Here is a 13,994-nt window from a genome sequence, read left to right as displayed (position 1 = left end):
GAACTGAGGGCCTTGGGATATTCTTAAATGCTGAATTTAGACGTTAAAAAGGGCTGCTTGGTGAACAAAGCCATGTGCATTTTCCCCAAAGTGCACGTACCTTCTCTAGCTTATTTTTAGCAATTTCCATCGATGTCCATTGTACTGTTTTGTGCAGTGGAAATACAAGATGTCTGCATTGGACAGGTTTTGTTTTCTTTGCCATTCAACTTGCAAAATGTGCCTCACCCAACTGTGTTCAGCTACTAGTCTGGGCACACAAGACAGGGGGCTTTGGATGGTGTTTCTGCTGCTGGCAGAACTCACCTCATGTCTCTCATGCAATATTATTGTTAAAAACCCCTACATAACTGTATTCCTTTTAACCAACAGGCTTTTGGGATGTCTTTCATTCAAAGATTAGGTTTTTGAACTGGGCAGCGGAAGACGTCATTATCTTAGCAGGCTTGACATACCTATGCTGAAAAACATTCAAGTGTCTTGAAGAAGCTCATCCTTGGTTCCCATTTCAAAGTTTTCAGCTTAAGAATCCCATTCCTAACTTTTAATAAGAATATTTCTTAATCTATGGTGTGTTTTTATTTTGGGGGTAGAGAAATAGGGGTTGAGCTAACTGAGTAGCTATTTTATTGACAGCAAAATAAAAAAAGGCTTTCTGAAAATATTTATTAAAAAAGAGCAACAAAATGCTTAATAAGGTTCTTTAGGGAATCCTTCCTACAGTGTACATGATTTGGTAACTGCTCTGATCACCATGGCAACATTTTCATTTGTCCTTCCGCATGTATGGTTTTAACTGGAACAGCATGGGAGGAGAATATAGGGCATGCAGCTTTATTCTCAAAGGCTTTGTAACAACTTGCAGTTGTGGCTCATCATTAACATTCCCATCTAAAATAACAAAATTGCCGCAGCTTATTACAGTATTGCAAACAGCTTGTTTTCTGTTTCCAGTTGGGGTTAGTGTCTGACATCCTGAGATTGAAACATTTCAGTGCTTTTGAACGTCTCTGGTTACAAGAGCTGCATTTACAAAAAATCCAGAATTATTATTCACAAGAGGAGAATGCCATTCTTTTGATCATCGGGTTTTTCTCCAAAATTTTTCTTCAAGGAGTTGTGAATGTGTTGGAGTTATGTTTTAAATAGGTGGTTCCCATGTTTGTGGCTTCTTTCATCAATTCATAAATTTCATTAGGTTAAAAAAAAAAAAGAAAATGTATCTATTAAGATGATTTCATGCTTCTAATTAAAAAAAAAAAAGAAATACATGGAATGCCATAAAGTGCATATTTATGTTAGCAGATATCTATAATGTGCTTGAAGAGGTTAAACTGTAGAAGCATAATTCCTTACTGGAAAACAGAACATCTTTCTTTAATATCCTCAGGCCTTATTTACCAGTTCCTTGAATGAAGATACACTATTGGCAAATTAGTAATTTGAGGGGGAAGAAGGTGAGGTGAGCTTGGAAGATCAGCACTTCAAATAAAATTGTAACAGCTTTGGATTGCATACAAATATATTACTTTCCTTAAGAATACCATCAAAAAATTGACTATTTGAAAGAGAATGGCATCATCTGGTTCATTTTTTTTAATGCCAGCTTGACCCACAAATCAGCATTTAAAAGAATGTATTTTTCTCCAATCCCAGCAAACCATAAAATGTCTTTGTCATTATTATATTTTGTGCTGCTTTGACCTTTGAGGCAGTTTGGATAATCTGCTATTGATACTTGAGTTTCATGCTTAAGCTTCCTGCCTCAGCTCTACACAAAAATATCTGAATGATTTTGCACATTTTTCTAAATAATGAATACATATTATATCATGAAGTATAGAATGATATTAAAAAAGCTCTCTCTCCAAAACGTGGATTTATCTAACAGAAAGGTTTCTCGTAGGCTGAAGCAATGAGTTTATATTTTCCTCAAACGGTCTGATCTGACTCCTACTAATTTCAATGAAAACAAAACCAGACCTGCTGCCATCCTAATGCTGTACTGCTCTCTCTCTCTCTCTCTGTTTCATTTCATGTGCCATTAGGCTTGTTTAATTGTAGTTCAGGCCCAGAAAGCAATGAGTGCTCTCTTAACTGTGTCAGTTGGGGCTGTCATCTCACAGAGTGAGAACTTCAGAACAGAATTGGATTCAAGGGGGTTTTGACATGTTATGAGTAATCCTTTCTTCATATCTCAACTCTTGCTGCTCTGATGAAATGAGAGTTCCCAATGGATGGAAATTGTAATGTCTCAGTAGCACATGTGGGACTGGCTGTTTTGTGTCCATCAGATTCATCTCCTTGGTCTACTTTGAATTTAAGATGCTACCATTTCAATCCTAAAAACTATTTTTCCTCCTCTCTATTATATACTAAATTCCCCTTCTTTGCTTCCTATATCATAGGGTAGGCTGTAGCAGGGTGCTTGGCTGGTGCTGATAGGCAAAATTTTTAAGCTAACTTCCATGAAATTATGGTCAAAGGAGGAGAAAAATATGGAGGGAAGTTTCAACTAAGCTATTCTACATCACACCATAGGTTAAAATAAATACAACTTTTGCTGTCAGTGGCACTAAGGTAAATGATTATTCATAAGGATGTTGCAACCAGGCATTTTTGCAGTGACTTACAGCAGGATCAGGTCCAACAGAAGGAAAGAACACTTTGGCAAGAGTCTGTAAAGGTGCATATTAAAGCCTAAACTTCAATAAGGCAATCATTTACCCAGTTGGATTTTTGATATCAAAAGAGTAACAAAATATGTGCTTTGAAAGGACCTGATTATATAGTTTTTCCTATCTCTTCATTATATAGGGATAAAAATCTGTATACATAATTTTCCTAGAAAATGCCATAATTATGGCTGTCCTTTGGGTCTGCATCAGAATATGGATTTGTTTTTTCAAGGAGACTAAAGGAAACTTGGGGGAGGATTGGTTCCTAGGAAATAGAGGCTTCTTTTACTGAAAATTAATACTTTAAGTCATTAGACTGACTTAAATAGTAATGTGTGAAACATAGTGTGCAAACTTACCCGAATAAATGTTACATAAAATTTTACAGGCACCTGCACATTTAATCTTTAGATTTGCATCTAATTTAATCAGCTTTATAGCACTATTAAATTAAGTAAAGCCATAAATACCAGAACTGGTATGGGAACAGCTTTTCTGTCTGTTAGAGGAAGATGTACGTCTGAGTTTGTCAAGTACATTTACACCACTCACGCTTGTGAACAAACAAAATGAGCAGTTTTACCCTAAAATTGGGTCTTTTCTTTTCCAAATTCCTATTACAAGTAGAAATGCACAGGCTCGTCTATTACTGCCACCTACTGATAAAGTGATAAACAGCCGACCGAGACGAAAAAATACCAACTAGTAATGACCAAAAGGGGGATTTTAAATTAATACACAAATTGTCTGAAGCAGAGAGCCAGCACTCCTGTTTTTGTGGGCTGCATTGTGGAAGATTTCACCTGGCACTGGGGCACTGCTGCACTGCTGGGGTGCAGTTAAACCTCATGCTTCAGTTCCAGACTGCTCAGTTTAGGAAGACAGAGAAGACAAATACATTATTTGGCTAAGTAGGTCAGGTGTCTGGCTACAAACGCCTTCGAAAGTTGGGGAAGTCGTCGCGTGTATCAGTTGGAGCCCATTCTCCAGTTGAACTCAGGTGCCTATTCCTCAGTGCTGCTGAGACACCAGTTGTGCCCTTTGCTCCCTGGAGCAGGTGAGGAGGCTGCTAACAGCAGTAAGGCTCAGGTCTAGGCCAGAGTGAGCCCCCAGCCTGGAGAGCACCCAACAGCTCTCACTGACTGCTGCTCTGTTCCTTCACACTCAAGCCTCACTCCTGCCTGTTGGGTGTTTTATTTCGGGGCTGGGGGCTGTTCTCCAGTTACTGGAGTGTCGGCCAAATACTTCCTCATGTGCTACAGCATAATGATAGAGCCAGAACAGAGCTTAGGCCACTGTTTATACTTAGAGTATACTTAGTGGTTTTTTATGGAAAATACACTAGGCATGGCATAAGGATGTGTTTCAAAGGATCACTCATTCCACAAAAACTGTATTTGCTGTGTAGCTTCTCACTGCACCATACCTTCTTGTGTCTTTGAGCTTTAGGTGGTATCCTTGAGCTCTTCACTCTCTCTGTGGCATACTCTAAAGACACGCACAAATTTTCAGCAAAAGGAAGGAATAAGCCATACTTTATAGAAAAGAACCATTGTGACTTTTTAAAAGCCTTTCAAGTAGCAGTAACTTTAGAGATATTGAGAGTGTAACAATCTGTCTCTGCCGAGTGTGGCTCATGTGCCTTGTTATCCTTAACTTTCTTGTTGCAAAAACTGTTCACTGAAATGGTGGATTCTTGACTGAGAGGCTCCTCCTCCCTGGAGAGCATACCAGCTTTTATCCTACTCATCAGAACTCCATACACATAAATAGATTTCCAATATATACACCTGCAGTGCTGATATGAGCATATCGGTCATATCCGTAAAAGATCAAGTGACAAAATTTCAGGTGCTAAGATCCTCAAGAAAAAAAATCCCTTACAGAAACTTTGAGAATATAAAGAATGTCACAGATAGCAGCCTTTCTGACGTCTTCTTTCTCAGCCTTTACATGCTCTTTTAGTACTGAGAGTTTGCTTCACACTCTGGAAAATTACTACAGAAAGCAACTATGAAATAGAAATTAGAAGGCCATAAAAGTGATTTCATTTCTTTGCAGTTCTGTCCATACCAGCTAAACAAATACTTGCAACAGGGATGTGAATATATTTGAGGATATTTAAACAGAATCTGGAAAAATGAAGAAAAGTACATTAAAAGACCATAAAGAGGCCAAGTCAATCACTTGTTTAAGAAATGTCAGAGGTAGGTTTCTTTATGCATATTCCATTTGCTTCTCTCATTTGTATGTACTACTGTCCCAGATCACCACTGCAGGAATTCCCACAAGGCACAGTATAGGCAGTGCTCAGTTAATGAGCAGTTAGTCAGTACTATTTTGGTGTTGTTATTCATTGTGTAGCCCCAGGCCTGATTTACTCACAAATTCTGCTTTCCATGTAGAACCGTTCCCTGATGAGCTTCTCTGTGGTGCTTATCACGGGTTGCTTCACAAAGTATCTCCACAGTATCCTAGAGGAATATGAGGGAGGAGCTATTTGCATCTTACAGTGGGAAGCTGAGGCAAAGCCTGGACAGATTGTGAGTACCTGCTGCTCCAGAGTTAGCTCTTTTAACACCTCACACAATGTTCCCACTTGCTCAGCCATCAGCTCTGAGTCCTCAGCTCTACAAGCTGGAATGCCTTTTGCAAGTCAAACACGCAGAAACTACAGGGAAAAAAAAGGAACATGAAAGATTTAGCTTCATTATTTTCCTGGTCTTGTCAGTTCTCCCAAGCAGGATTGACCCTTAGCCTTGTAGCCTCTATTTTGTGATCCCACCTCACTGACCTTGCACTTGCTGCAACAAATGAAGCAGCCACCTGGTGCTTTCTCCAGCAGAGCACATCCATCTTAGGGCAAGGTAAGCACCATGATGGGAAAAGAGCAAGGGCTTACGTAAATTATTTAAAATGAAATATAGCCTGAACATTATCTATCCAGTGATACATAATAATGAAGTGATAATATTGTGGCCCATTTGCTTTGCAATCCCCCAACATCTTACCTTTTTACCAGACATGTGACTAAAAAGTGTATTTGCTGTTGTAGGCCTCTGCAAGACTTGCTACAAATCTTATTCTCTTCTGCACATGCATCCTGAAGTCTTTGTGCCACTTGCTAAAAATAACTGTATTCTAGCTGTACATGAAGTAGCTAACCCCACCAGCTGGCTGCTGCCTGATTATTGGATATTTGATGTTCCACATCTCTGGGAGACATTCCCATTTGCTCTCTGAGATGTGCTTGTCAAGATTTAGCTGCTGCCATATGGGTGGTTTTGAGCCCATTTCTATTTTTGATTGTCATGAAGATGTCGAGGAGTCAACTTAGACTGTAAAATTTATTATTGCTATATTGGTAAGTTTAGATAACTGTGACCTAATTCAGCAAAACTTAAAGCTACTCCTCCAAACAGACGAGAACATGCAAAAACTCAATTAAAAAGAATAAAAAGCTCAGCAAAATTATAGACAAATAATTTTAAACCAAACTTCCTTAACTGGAAGTTAATTCATAAAATGTTAAGTGGAAAAATTAAGAAGATTATACTGTGTACTACTATTTAAAGAATAATGCAGTCATTAGACACAGTCAATATGGGTTCTCAGAAGGAAAGTTCTGTTTAACTAATTTGATCTGCTTCTGTGATAGGGTCACTGCCTAGTGGATGAAGGGAAGGAGGTGGATGTAGTTTTTCTGGCTTTTAGTGAGGCTTTTGATACTGTCTCTCACAGCACCCTTCTGTACAAGTTGTCCAACAGTGGGATGAGCAGATTCATGATGTATTGGGTGAAGAACTGGCTGAAGGAGAGGCAGAGCTCAAAGGGCTGCAGTGAAAGGGGCCACAGCTGGCTGGTGATCAGGGAGGTTTCTCAGGGCTCGCATCTAGAGCCAGTTCTGTTCAATATATTTATCAACGACCTGGGAGGTGTTGTTGACTCTGTAGGAGGCTTTACAGAAGAATCTAGATTGATTGGAACACTAGGTAGTGATTAATGGGATGAAATTTAACACGTGAAATGTCAGATCCTGCACCTGGGATGGAGTAACACTTGGCATTCCCAAAGGAGCCTGGGAACTCCTCTGCATCTGCACTTCGTTGGATCAGAAAGCTGAAAGGGGAAGCAGTAAGACATTTATTCTGTTTGGGAAGATAAGCAAAATCTATTTCTTGTAAGGACCCTAAGCAAGGTAAGGAAAGGATTGATAAATCCTCAATAGTGAATCTGTTTAGATTATGAACACTGGAAAAGGAATAAAACACATCCTTGGGATGCAAATTTACAGCCCTTTAAACTAATAAAACCCTTCATACCCTGATCTGTAATCTCTTCTAATATTTTTTCTTTAAAAAACTAAAGGCATGAAGATTTTGTGAAAAGTAGTATTTCAGTGTTACTGCTACCTGGGGAGAAAGTTAAGCCCCAAACCCTTAAAATGGAGTCTCTCATGAGACCTTCCTCTGCTTTCAGATGGAGCGTGCAGTGATCAATAAAACACAACTCCCTGGGGATGAACTCTGCTAAAATATACACTGATTCTTGCTCTTCTCTGCTGCTGCTGTCCTAAAAATATCCCAGCTGCCCACTCGGGGCAACAATTAGGCAAACAAACACTTATAAATCCCTGAATGCTATGGACTGGCTAGCTTTGGGTACAGCTCTGGTATCCATCATGTCTTCTCTGTGTCAGGCAGGAGATGCTTATCCAGAGGGACTCTGCAAATTTAACAGAAGCATCTTAAGTTTGCAAGCAGCCTGGGGAATAACATTTCTGTCTCTTCAGTCTCCAGCTCTTGTGCCCAACATATTGTGCCTGTACTATATTTTGTGTGCCAGAGGTACCCTCTGAGCCTGTACTGTCAGGAGAGTACATCAGCTTAGAAACACCATAATGAAAATGGTGTAATTTTTATAGAGTTGTTATAACCCAAATCAAAATACAACCCAACTGATTTTTTTTTAGTTTTTCAGAAAAGTAATTTAACATTATCTAGAGGTTCTATTCCAGATCAATTTTTCTTTTCATAGTATACATATTCATGATTCTTAAATCTTGGAAAAAATCTACTTTTTTATATGGGCACTTTTTAAAAAGCATGCTTAACATTCAGTGCCTTGAAGCCATGTTTAGACATTCCAACATCAGCTTGCTTCACTAAAATACTAGTCCCCTCACAAAAGCCCTCAAGAATGCAAATTGAAACTTTACTTGTGGGAACTTCTGGAAATTGGGTTAATGGTTGGATCTGATCACTTCATGATCTACACACATGTGCACACTGTCAGTATCATAGAGATGGGGATGAAATTGGGAGGCTTAGGTAAAATCTTTGGCTTTAAAAATCACATAGAGATGCAACAGAAAAATGGAATAGGAAAGGCCAATCCTCTACAACTAAACTGTGTTAGTAACCATTTCCTACCTGACTAACAAAAATGCATATGTAGCATCCTTCTGACATGAATATCCTGTTTGTGTAATATGGAGAAACAGGTGTCTCCTGGTTTGTATATAATACAGTTATTTTTCCTTGAAGATGGTAGGTAATAACATAGGGAAAATAAGATATTAAAGGATTGGGTGCTCTGTTTTGCCTGCAAAGAAATAATCACTCCCGAGTATGTTTGTAAGATCAATCCCCATCAGATCACCTGGCATGGGGGGAGAACCTGACATATTGGGTAGAAGGAATGTAGCCAAATATAGATAAATATTAATAGATGGACCAATTTTTATTTCTGCAGCTGAACATGCTGAAAGGCAAGTCAAATGTAAATAGTGATTAATCATAGCATTTCTTGTGTAAATGTGTACTGCTACTATTTGCTGACAAGTACTCAATGGCATATTAAAGTATGCAGCAAACTAAAACTGATGTGTTTCCAACGCATTTTCCTTCTGCTTGTCAACCTAACATATAAGGGTTAAAATCATTGGTTTGCCTTCTAATATCTCACTCCACTTGATGAAAAATTAATCTTAAGTAAGCAATTTGAAAGGACTGTAGGCATTTTCTAAACACTTTTCATGGCTTGAGTATTTAAAAAAATAAAATTAATCTTTTTGTAAAAAAATCATTTATTTCCATTGTGTTTCTAATAGACTAGCACCAGCAGTCACTCATTTATTTAGGCCTTACATCTATTACACATAATCTTCTGGTTTACACATTAACAAGAGGCAAAAGGCAGAAAATTATGCACAAAAAGTTCCACCTGAACTTGGGGAAGAAATTATTTACTGTGCAAGTGACTGCACACTGGAACAGATTTTCTGGAGAGGTTGTGGAGTCTCCCTCTCTGGAGATGTCCAAGAACCACCTGGCCTCAATCCTGTGCCATGTGCTCTAGGGTGACCCTGCTTGAGGAGGGAAGTTGGGCCATATGACCCCCTGTGGTCCCTTCCAGCCTGACCCATCCTGTTAATTTCTGATTCTGAGAAGCCTTTGCTTATTTATCCACATCACTTTTTCAGGTAGATTTATCCTGGGGCAGTCTGGGGAAACAAATCTCTCCTTGTTACCTGTGTGCAGGAGACCAGGGACAAGTAAATCAAGGTGCTGACAATATTGTGCTCTCCTTCATCCGATGGTATTTAAACCCTCCTAGCCAGGACAGAGTCCTGCAGGCGGCGGCTCACTCCTCAGGCATCCCATTTCTCAGCGCTGGCTGAAGGTAACAGGTAAAACCCAGCTGGAATTATTGACATTTCATAAGGAATTTAAGGATTCTTGGCCGTGATCCAGAAGCTTGATTGTCTAACAACCCCCTGGAATTTCAGTCAAAGAACATGTTACTTGCTGGAATAAAATACAGTTTGCGAGCGCCGTAGCAGGTCTTTGCCAAGGCGAAGCGCTCTCTCCCCTTTATTGAATTAGTAAAGGACTGTTCTGGAAAGCTATTTTGTGCCTAACGCAACGACGTTTGAGAAGAGGCATTCAGCGGATGATGGCATAACGATTACCCGGGCAGGGTCTCCCCCGCAGCCGGTGCCGCGGCCGGGGGCAGCCGGGCGCCCCCGGAGAGGCGCAGTCCGTGAGGGGGCCGCGCCGCCGGCCGCTCTCCCGCGCCCCCCGCCATGTGAGACGCGCGGAGCCGCCGCGCTCCCTCGCGCCCCGCGGCATTGTGGGGGCTGTAGGCGGCCGCCGCCGCCCGCCCGCGCCGCCGCCGCCCGCCCTGGCCGGGGCGGGACTGCAGCTCCCGGCGGCCGCGGGGCAGCCGAGCCCGGCCCGGCCGAGCGGGGAGGAGCCGCGGGCGGCCGAGCCGGGCCGTCGCGCCGGCGCCGCTGGGAGAGGCCGGCGCGAAGGGGAAGGGGCCGGCGGCTGCGGCGGCCAATGCGAAACTGGCTGGTGCTGCTGTGCCCCTGTGTGGTCGGGGTCGCGCTGCACCTCTGGCTACTGCTGAGCTGCCCCGGCAGCCACCCGGCAGGTAGGAGAGGGGCGGGCGGCGGCGGGCTGGGCTCCTCTACCCTCTCTCCCCAGGCAGGAGAGGTCGGGGCTGGCGGGGCAGGTGACGGGGGCGGGAGGCGAGGGGAGGGCCGGGGGAATGCTGTGGCCGGGGCAGCGGGAGCAGCGGCGGAGTGCCCGCGGGCTTCGTCGGGAGGGAGCGTCTCGTTCGGCGGGGCGGCGGAGAGCAGCGCCGGCTGCGCCGCCCGGACCGGCGGTAGCGAGCGCGGTGGCGGTGCGGGGAGCCGGATGCGCGGGTGCGGAGCGGCTGGTGCGGGACCAGCGCCCGCCGCCGAGCGCCTCCTGCGCCGCCGCTGCCCTCCCGCTCCCACCGGGGCGCGTGGGAAAGGAATTCCCACCGATCCCGCTCGTGTCGCGTCATTCCCGGTCCTAGGAATAGCTCTTCGCAGTGCGCTGTGTTTGCCTCAGCGGGCTTTAAAACCCCTGTGCTGTAAAAAAGCTATTCATAGGACCGGGTATGATCCAACACAAGTGAAATGCGAGCCTTGAGGGCTTGCCTTGTGCTCCTTACGAAATGAGGTGGAGCTTTCAGGCCACAGAGCTTCATGCCTGAGGAAACAGGCATCTCTTGGAACAAAAACTTTTGTCAGCTACCCACAGGTGCTGTTTGACAACATTAAAAAATACTGTACGTGAACATGTAATGGTGTGGTTTGTTTTTTTTTAATTTGAGGTGTGCTTAGAACTGTTTAGTGACCCAGTAGCTTGTTCACTAGTGGAGCCACACTCTGCAAGTGGTGCCCATTTCCCGTGCAGGGTGTGCACAGCTGTAAGGAAACAAGAGTCTGCTCATTGCCAGTGGCAATTAATAGTGCACATATGCAAGAAGTAAGGTCAGTGCATTTGGATAGTCTGAAGGCTGCAGAGTTGTGTAGGTGTTTCTCTGTCTGTATTCTGGCTTTTGCATATCACATCAGCAATGGTCACACTTGAATTAAAAAAGAATGGGACATCTAATTGTTGAACTTCTAGCCTGTTGTGTGTTTGAGTTGCCTGGTTGGTTTTGTTCATCTTTCACGGTGCCATTTTGGAGCTTCAGAGCATTAATTTGGAGTTAGAAGTGGCAGTACGGAATCACATGGTGACCTTTCCTGCATAAATGTGTTTTCCACTAACAAACGTTTCTAAAGAAAATCCAAAAGTTTCTCAGTTGGTGTTGGTGTGAATGGGTGGTTTAGGTCACTTAAGTAATCACTGTTAAAGGTATTAGCGAAAGTAGGAGGAACACAAATTTGTGGAAGAGCAGCTTAACAAACTTGGATATCAAGGTTCTTTCTATTGCTGACTGCATGGATGAAACACCCCAAGGAAACTCCAGCTAGAATTAATTTAGAATGATTTACACGGAGACCAAAGAGTCAAAAGGATAAGGGTTGACTCTGGCTGAGTCACAACGTTCAGGGTGGATCCCCTCACTTTTCAAACTCCTCATGGGGCTTAGGTGCAGCTAAGTTCAATCTTGGTCTCCAACTTGATCAGTAGTTTGTATATAAGTGATTTAGCAGCACTTAATCAATGACTAATTTAACATTTACGAAGTGATTTTCCTTTCCTAAGAGTGAGTACAGTGGGTGAGAAATGATAGGAAATCTAGGTATATGTCTCCTCCAGTACTTTAAAGTATCCATAAGCTGCTGTTACTCCTTTTTAGAATGGGGCATTTGCAACTGATCTATTTTTCTTAAGCTATATGGAAGAATCACCACACTACCTCCTGTCCACCAGGTGCTCAAAAACTTTAATTCTCTTCTTGGTCCCTGACATTTTTCACGTGCCTTCTCAACTTCTGCTTCGCATAGTGCTTGCTGCACTGCTGCTGCCGTTTGTCCCACCTTTCCAAGGGAATTTCCCCTAATTAGAGTATCACCCATAGATATGTACAGTTTCACATTCTGAGAGAGTGAGACTGTCCATGATAGTTCAGCAAACATGGGATGAGCAATTGTGGGTGAATGTTTATACTCCTGTAGAAGTCTGTTAAAGGAATATTGTAAACTTTTCCAAATAAAAGAAAGTTTCTTTTTATCCTCCTGCAAGGGGACCGACCATATAGGACACATCTGTCACAGCTGGCACTGCTGTGCACGGTGTGTGTGGCTACTTGTAGCTGTTAAAGTTGCAGTGTTGGGTACTGCAGCTCTCAATGGTCTTGTGTTGGCATTTAAGAGCTGATAATCAATTGCTAGATGCCACCTCCCACCCAGTTTTCAGACTGGCCAGGAATTGTACAGTGGGCTCTGGAAATAATGTGTCATTTTTCTAAGTCTGCTGCTACCCCAGTGTCTTGGTTTAGATGACACTCAGAGTTATCCATTTTGTGCTGCAGCAGGAGTTGGGCATTGCAGTACCTTGTTAGTCTTCGAATGGGAGTGCAGAGACTGCACGAAGTACAGGCACTGTACCCCCTGGTTTCTGTCAGGTTTAGGGGCAAGATTTGAACCAAAGGACCACACACTGCCGACCATTGGGTACCAGGCTTGGATATTCAAAATACCAAAATCCAAAGTAGTTCCATTGTGATCTTCTGCTGCAAAGCAAGTAGACAACCTTCGCTTCTTGCCCAGAGCCATAAATTAACTTTTGTGGTTTGGTGAAAAGCACTTGCTCTCCTCACTGCAGTGGTTTTAACTCTGTGCTGTCCAAGTTGTACACCCAGTTTCTCAGCACCCTGTTGCATTAATACTGATATTTCTGCTCCTGTATCTGTGTGGAATTTTGTCAGTTGTTGAGGGCCAACAGGAATGGGAATGTATTTTGCTTTAGTGATGGGACTGAGCTCATATTCAGAGGGATCTGAGGGAAACAAAGAATCAGCTTCTCTCAGTTTGCTGTCATCAGGGTCATCCCATATGTTCCCATCCCATTCTTCAGGGGATACAATTAACTTCCTAATCTATACAATGTGAAGAGAATTGAAAGCCCACATAAACATAATGTTTTCCTCCAACCTGATGTTGGATGGTGTTTTCCTCCAACTTTTTTTTTCTCATTTTCTTCCTTTAACTGATTTTGCAGCTGCTCCATTTTCAAAGACAGTATTAATTCAGTTGCCTTTAGGAGTTTTATTTCTTCCTTTAGGTATAGTACCCTTTTATTGTTTTTCATGCTATCTTGATAAGCAGCTTCTAACCAGGTTCCTAGCATTTTGCAAATAATTCCTTTTCCAACCTTTATCTGGCCCTGGCCACCTTTAGCTGTCCTTTCACAGCAGTGCAATCATGCCACTTAATACAACCCCGTTCTGAGAATTTGGAACTTGGACTTATTCCGTGCTTTCTTAAGTAATCTGCTTCTATTTGACATCCAGTCAAATATACCAGTTTGTCACAAATTAATTTAGGTTGCTTTAAGAATCACCTTCAAAGGTAGTAGCAAAACCAGGTATCACCTGGGTTTAACCTGAGCTCACAACTGAGCACCATGCAGCCAACTCACTTATTTCGTGCTGCCCCCAATCCCAGCAGTGGGATGGGGAGGAGGATCAGGGAGAAAACAAACAAACAAACAAAAACCAACAAAAACAAACAAACAAAACCCCTAATGGATTGAGAAAGGAAGAACTGAGTTAGAATTAATTTAAAATGACTTACACAGAGGCTGAAGACACAAAATGGTAAGGGAGACCCTCCTGTTGAGTCATGAGATTCAGAGTGGAACCCCTTACTTTCTAAACTCCTCATGGAACTGAGGTGCAGCTAGGTCCAGTCTTAGTCTCAGACTTGGTCAATGATCAATACCTAAAGGATTTAGCAGTACTTAATCATTGACTAATTTAACATTTACTAAGTGATACACTAAGTGATAGGATTTACTATAATGGCTGCAGTGACTTCGTTTTACA

General features: G+C 42.4%; 1 protein-coding gene across 2 annotated transcripts in view; it reads left to right on the top strand.

Moving 5' to 3' along the window:
• Positions 1–9,955: 9,955 nt before the first annotated feature.
• B3GALNT2 (beta-1,3-N-acetylgalactosaminyltransferase 2) overlaps positions 9,956–13,994 on the top strand; it is a 30,716-nt gene continuing 26,677 nt past the window's right edge. The window contains exon 1 of one of the 2 annotated variants that reach the window (XM_066178812.1): positions 9,956–10,115. In XM_066178812.1, coding sequence (XP_066034909.1) covers positions 10,022–10,115 — 94 coding nt within the window. In that variant the 5' untranslated portion in view covers positions 9,956–10,021. The remainder of the gene's footprint in view (positions 10,116–13,994) is intronic. The other variant, XM_066178811.1, reaches the window with a different exon arrangement.

Source organism: Chamaea fasciata, unplaced genomic scaffold (assembly GCF_029207755.1).
Source record: "Chamaea fasciata isolate MVZ Bird 193981 ecotype frontalis unplaced genomic scaffold, bChaFas1.0.hap1 SCAF_3, whole genome shotgun sequence".
Taxonomy (NCBI): Eukaryota; Metazoa; Chordata; class Aves; order Passeriformes; family Sylviidae; genus Chamaea; species Chamaea fasciata.
The sequence above is the reverse complement of the archived record's forward strand: the minus strand, read 5'-3'. Positions and strand labels throughout refer to the sequence as shown.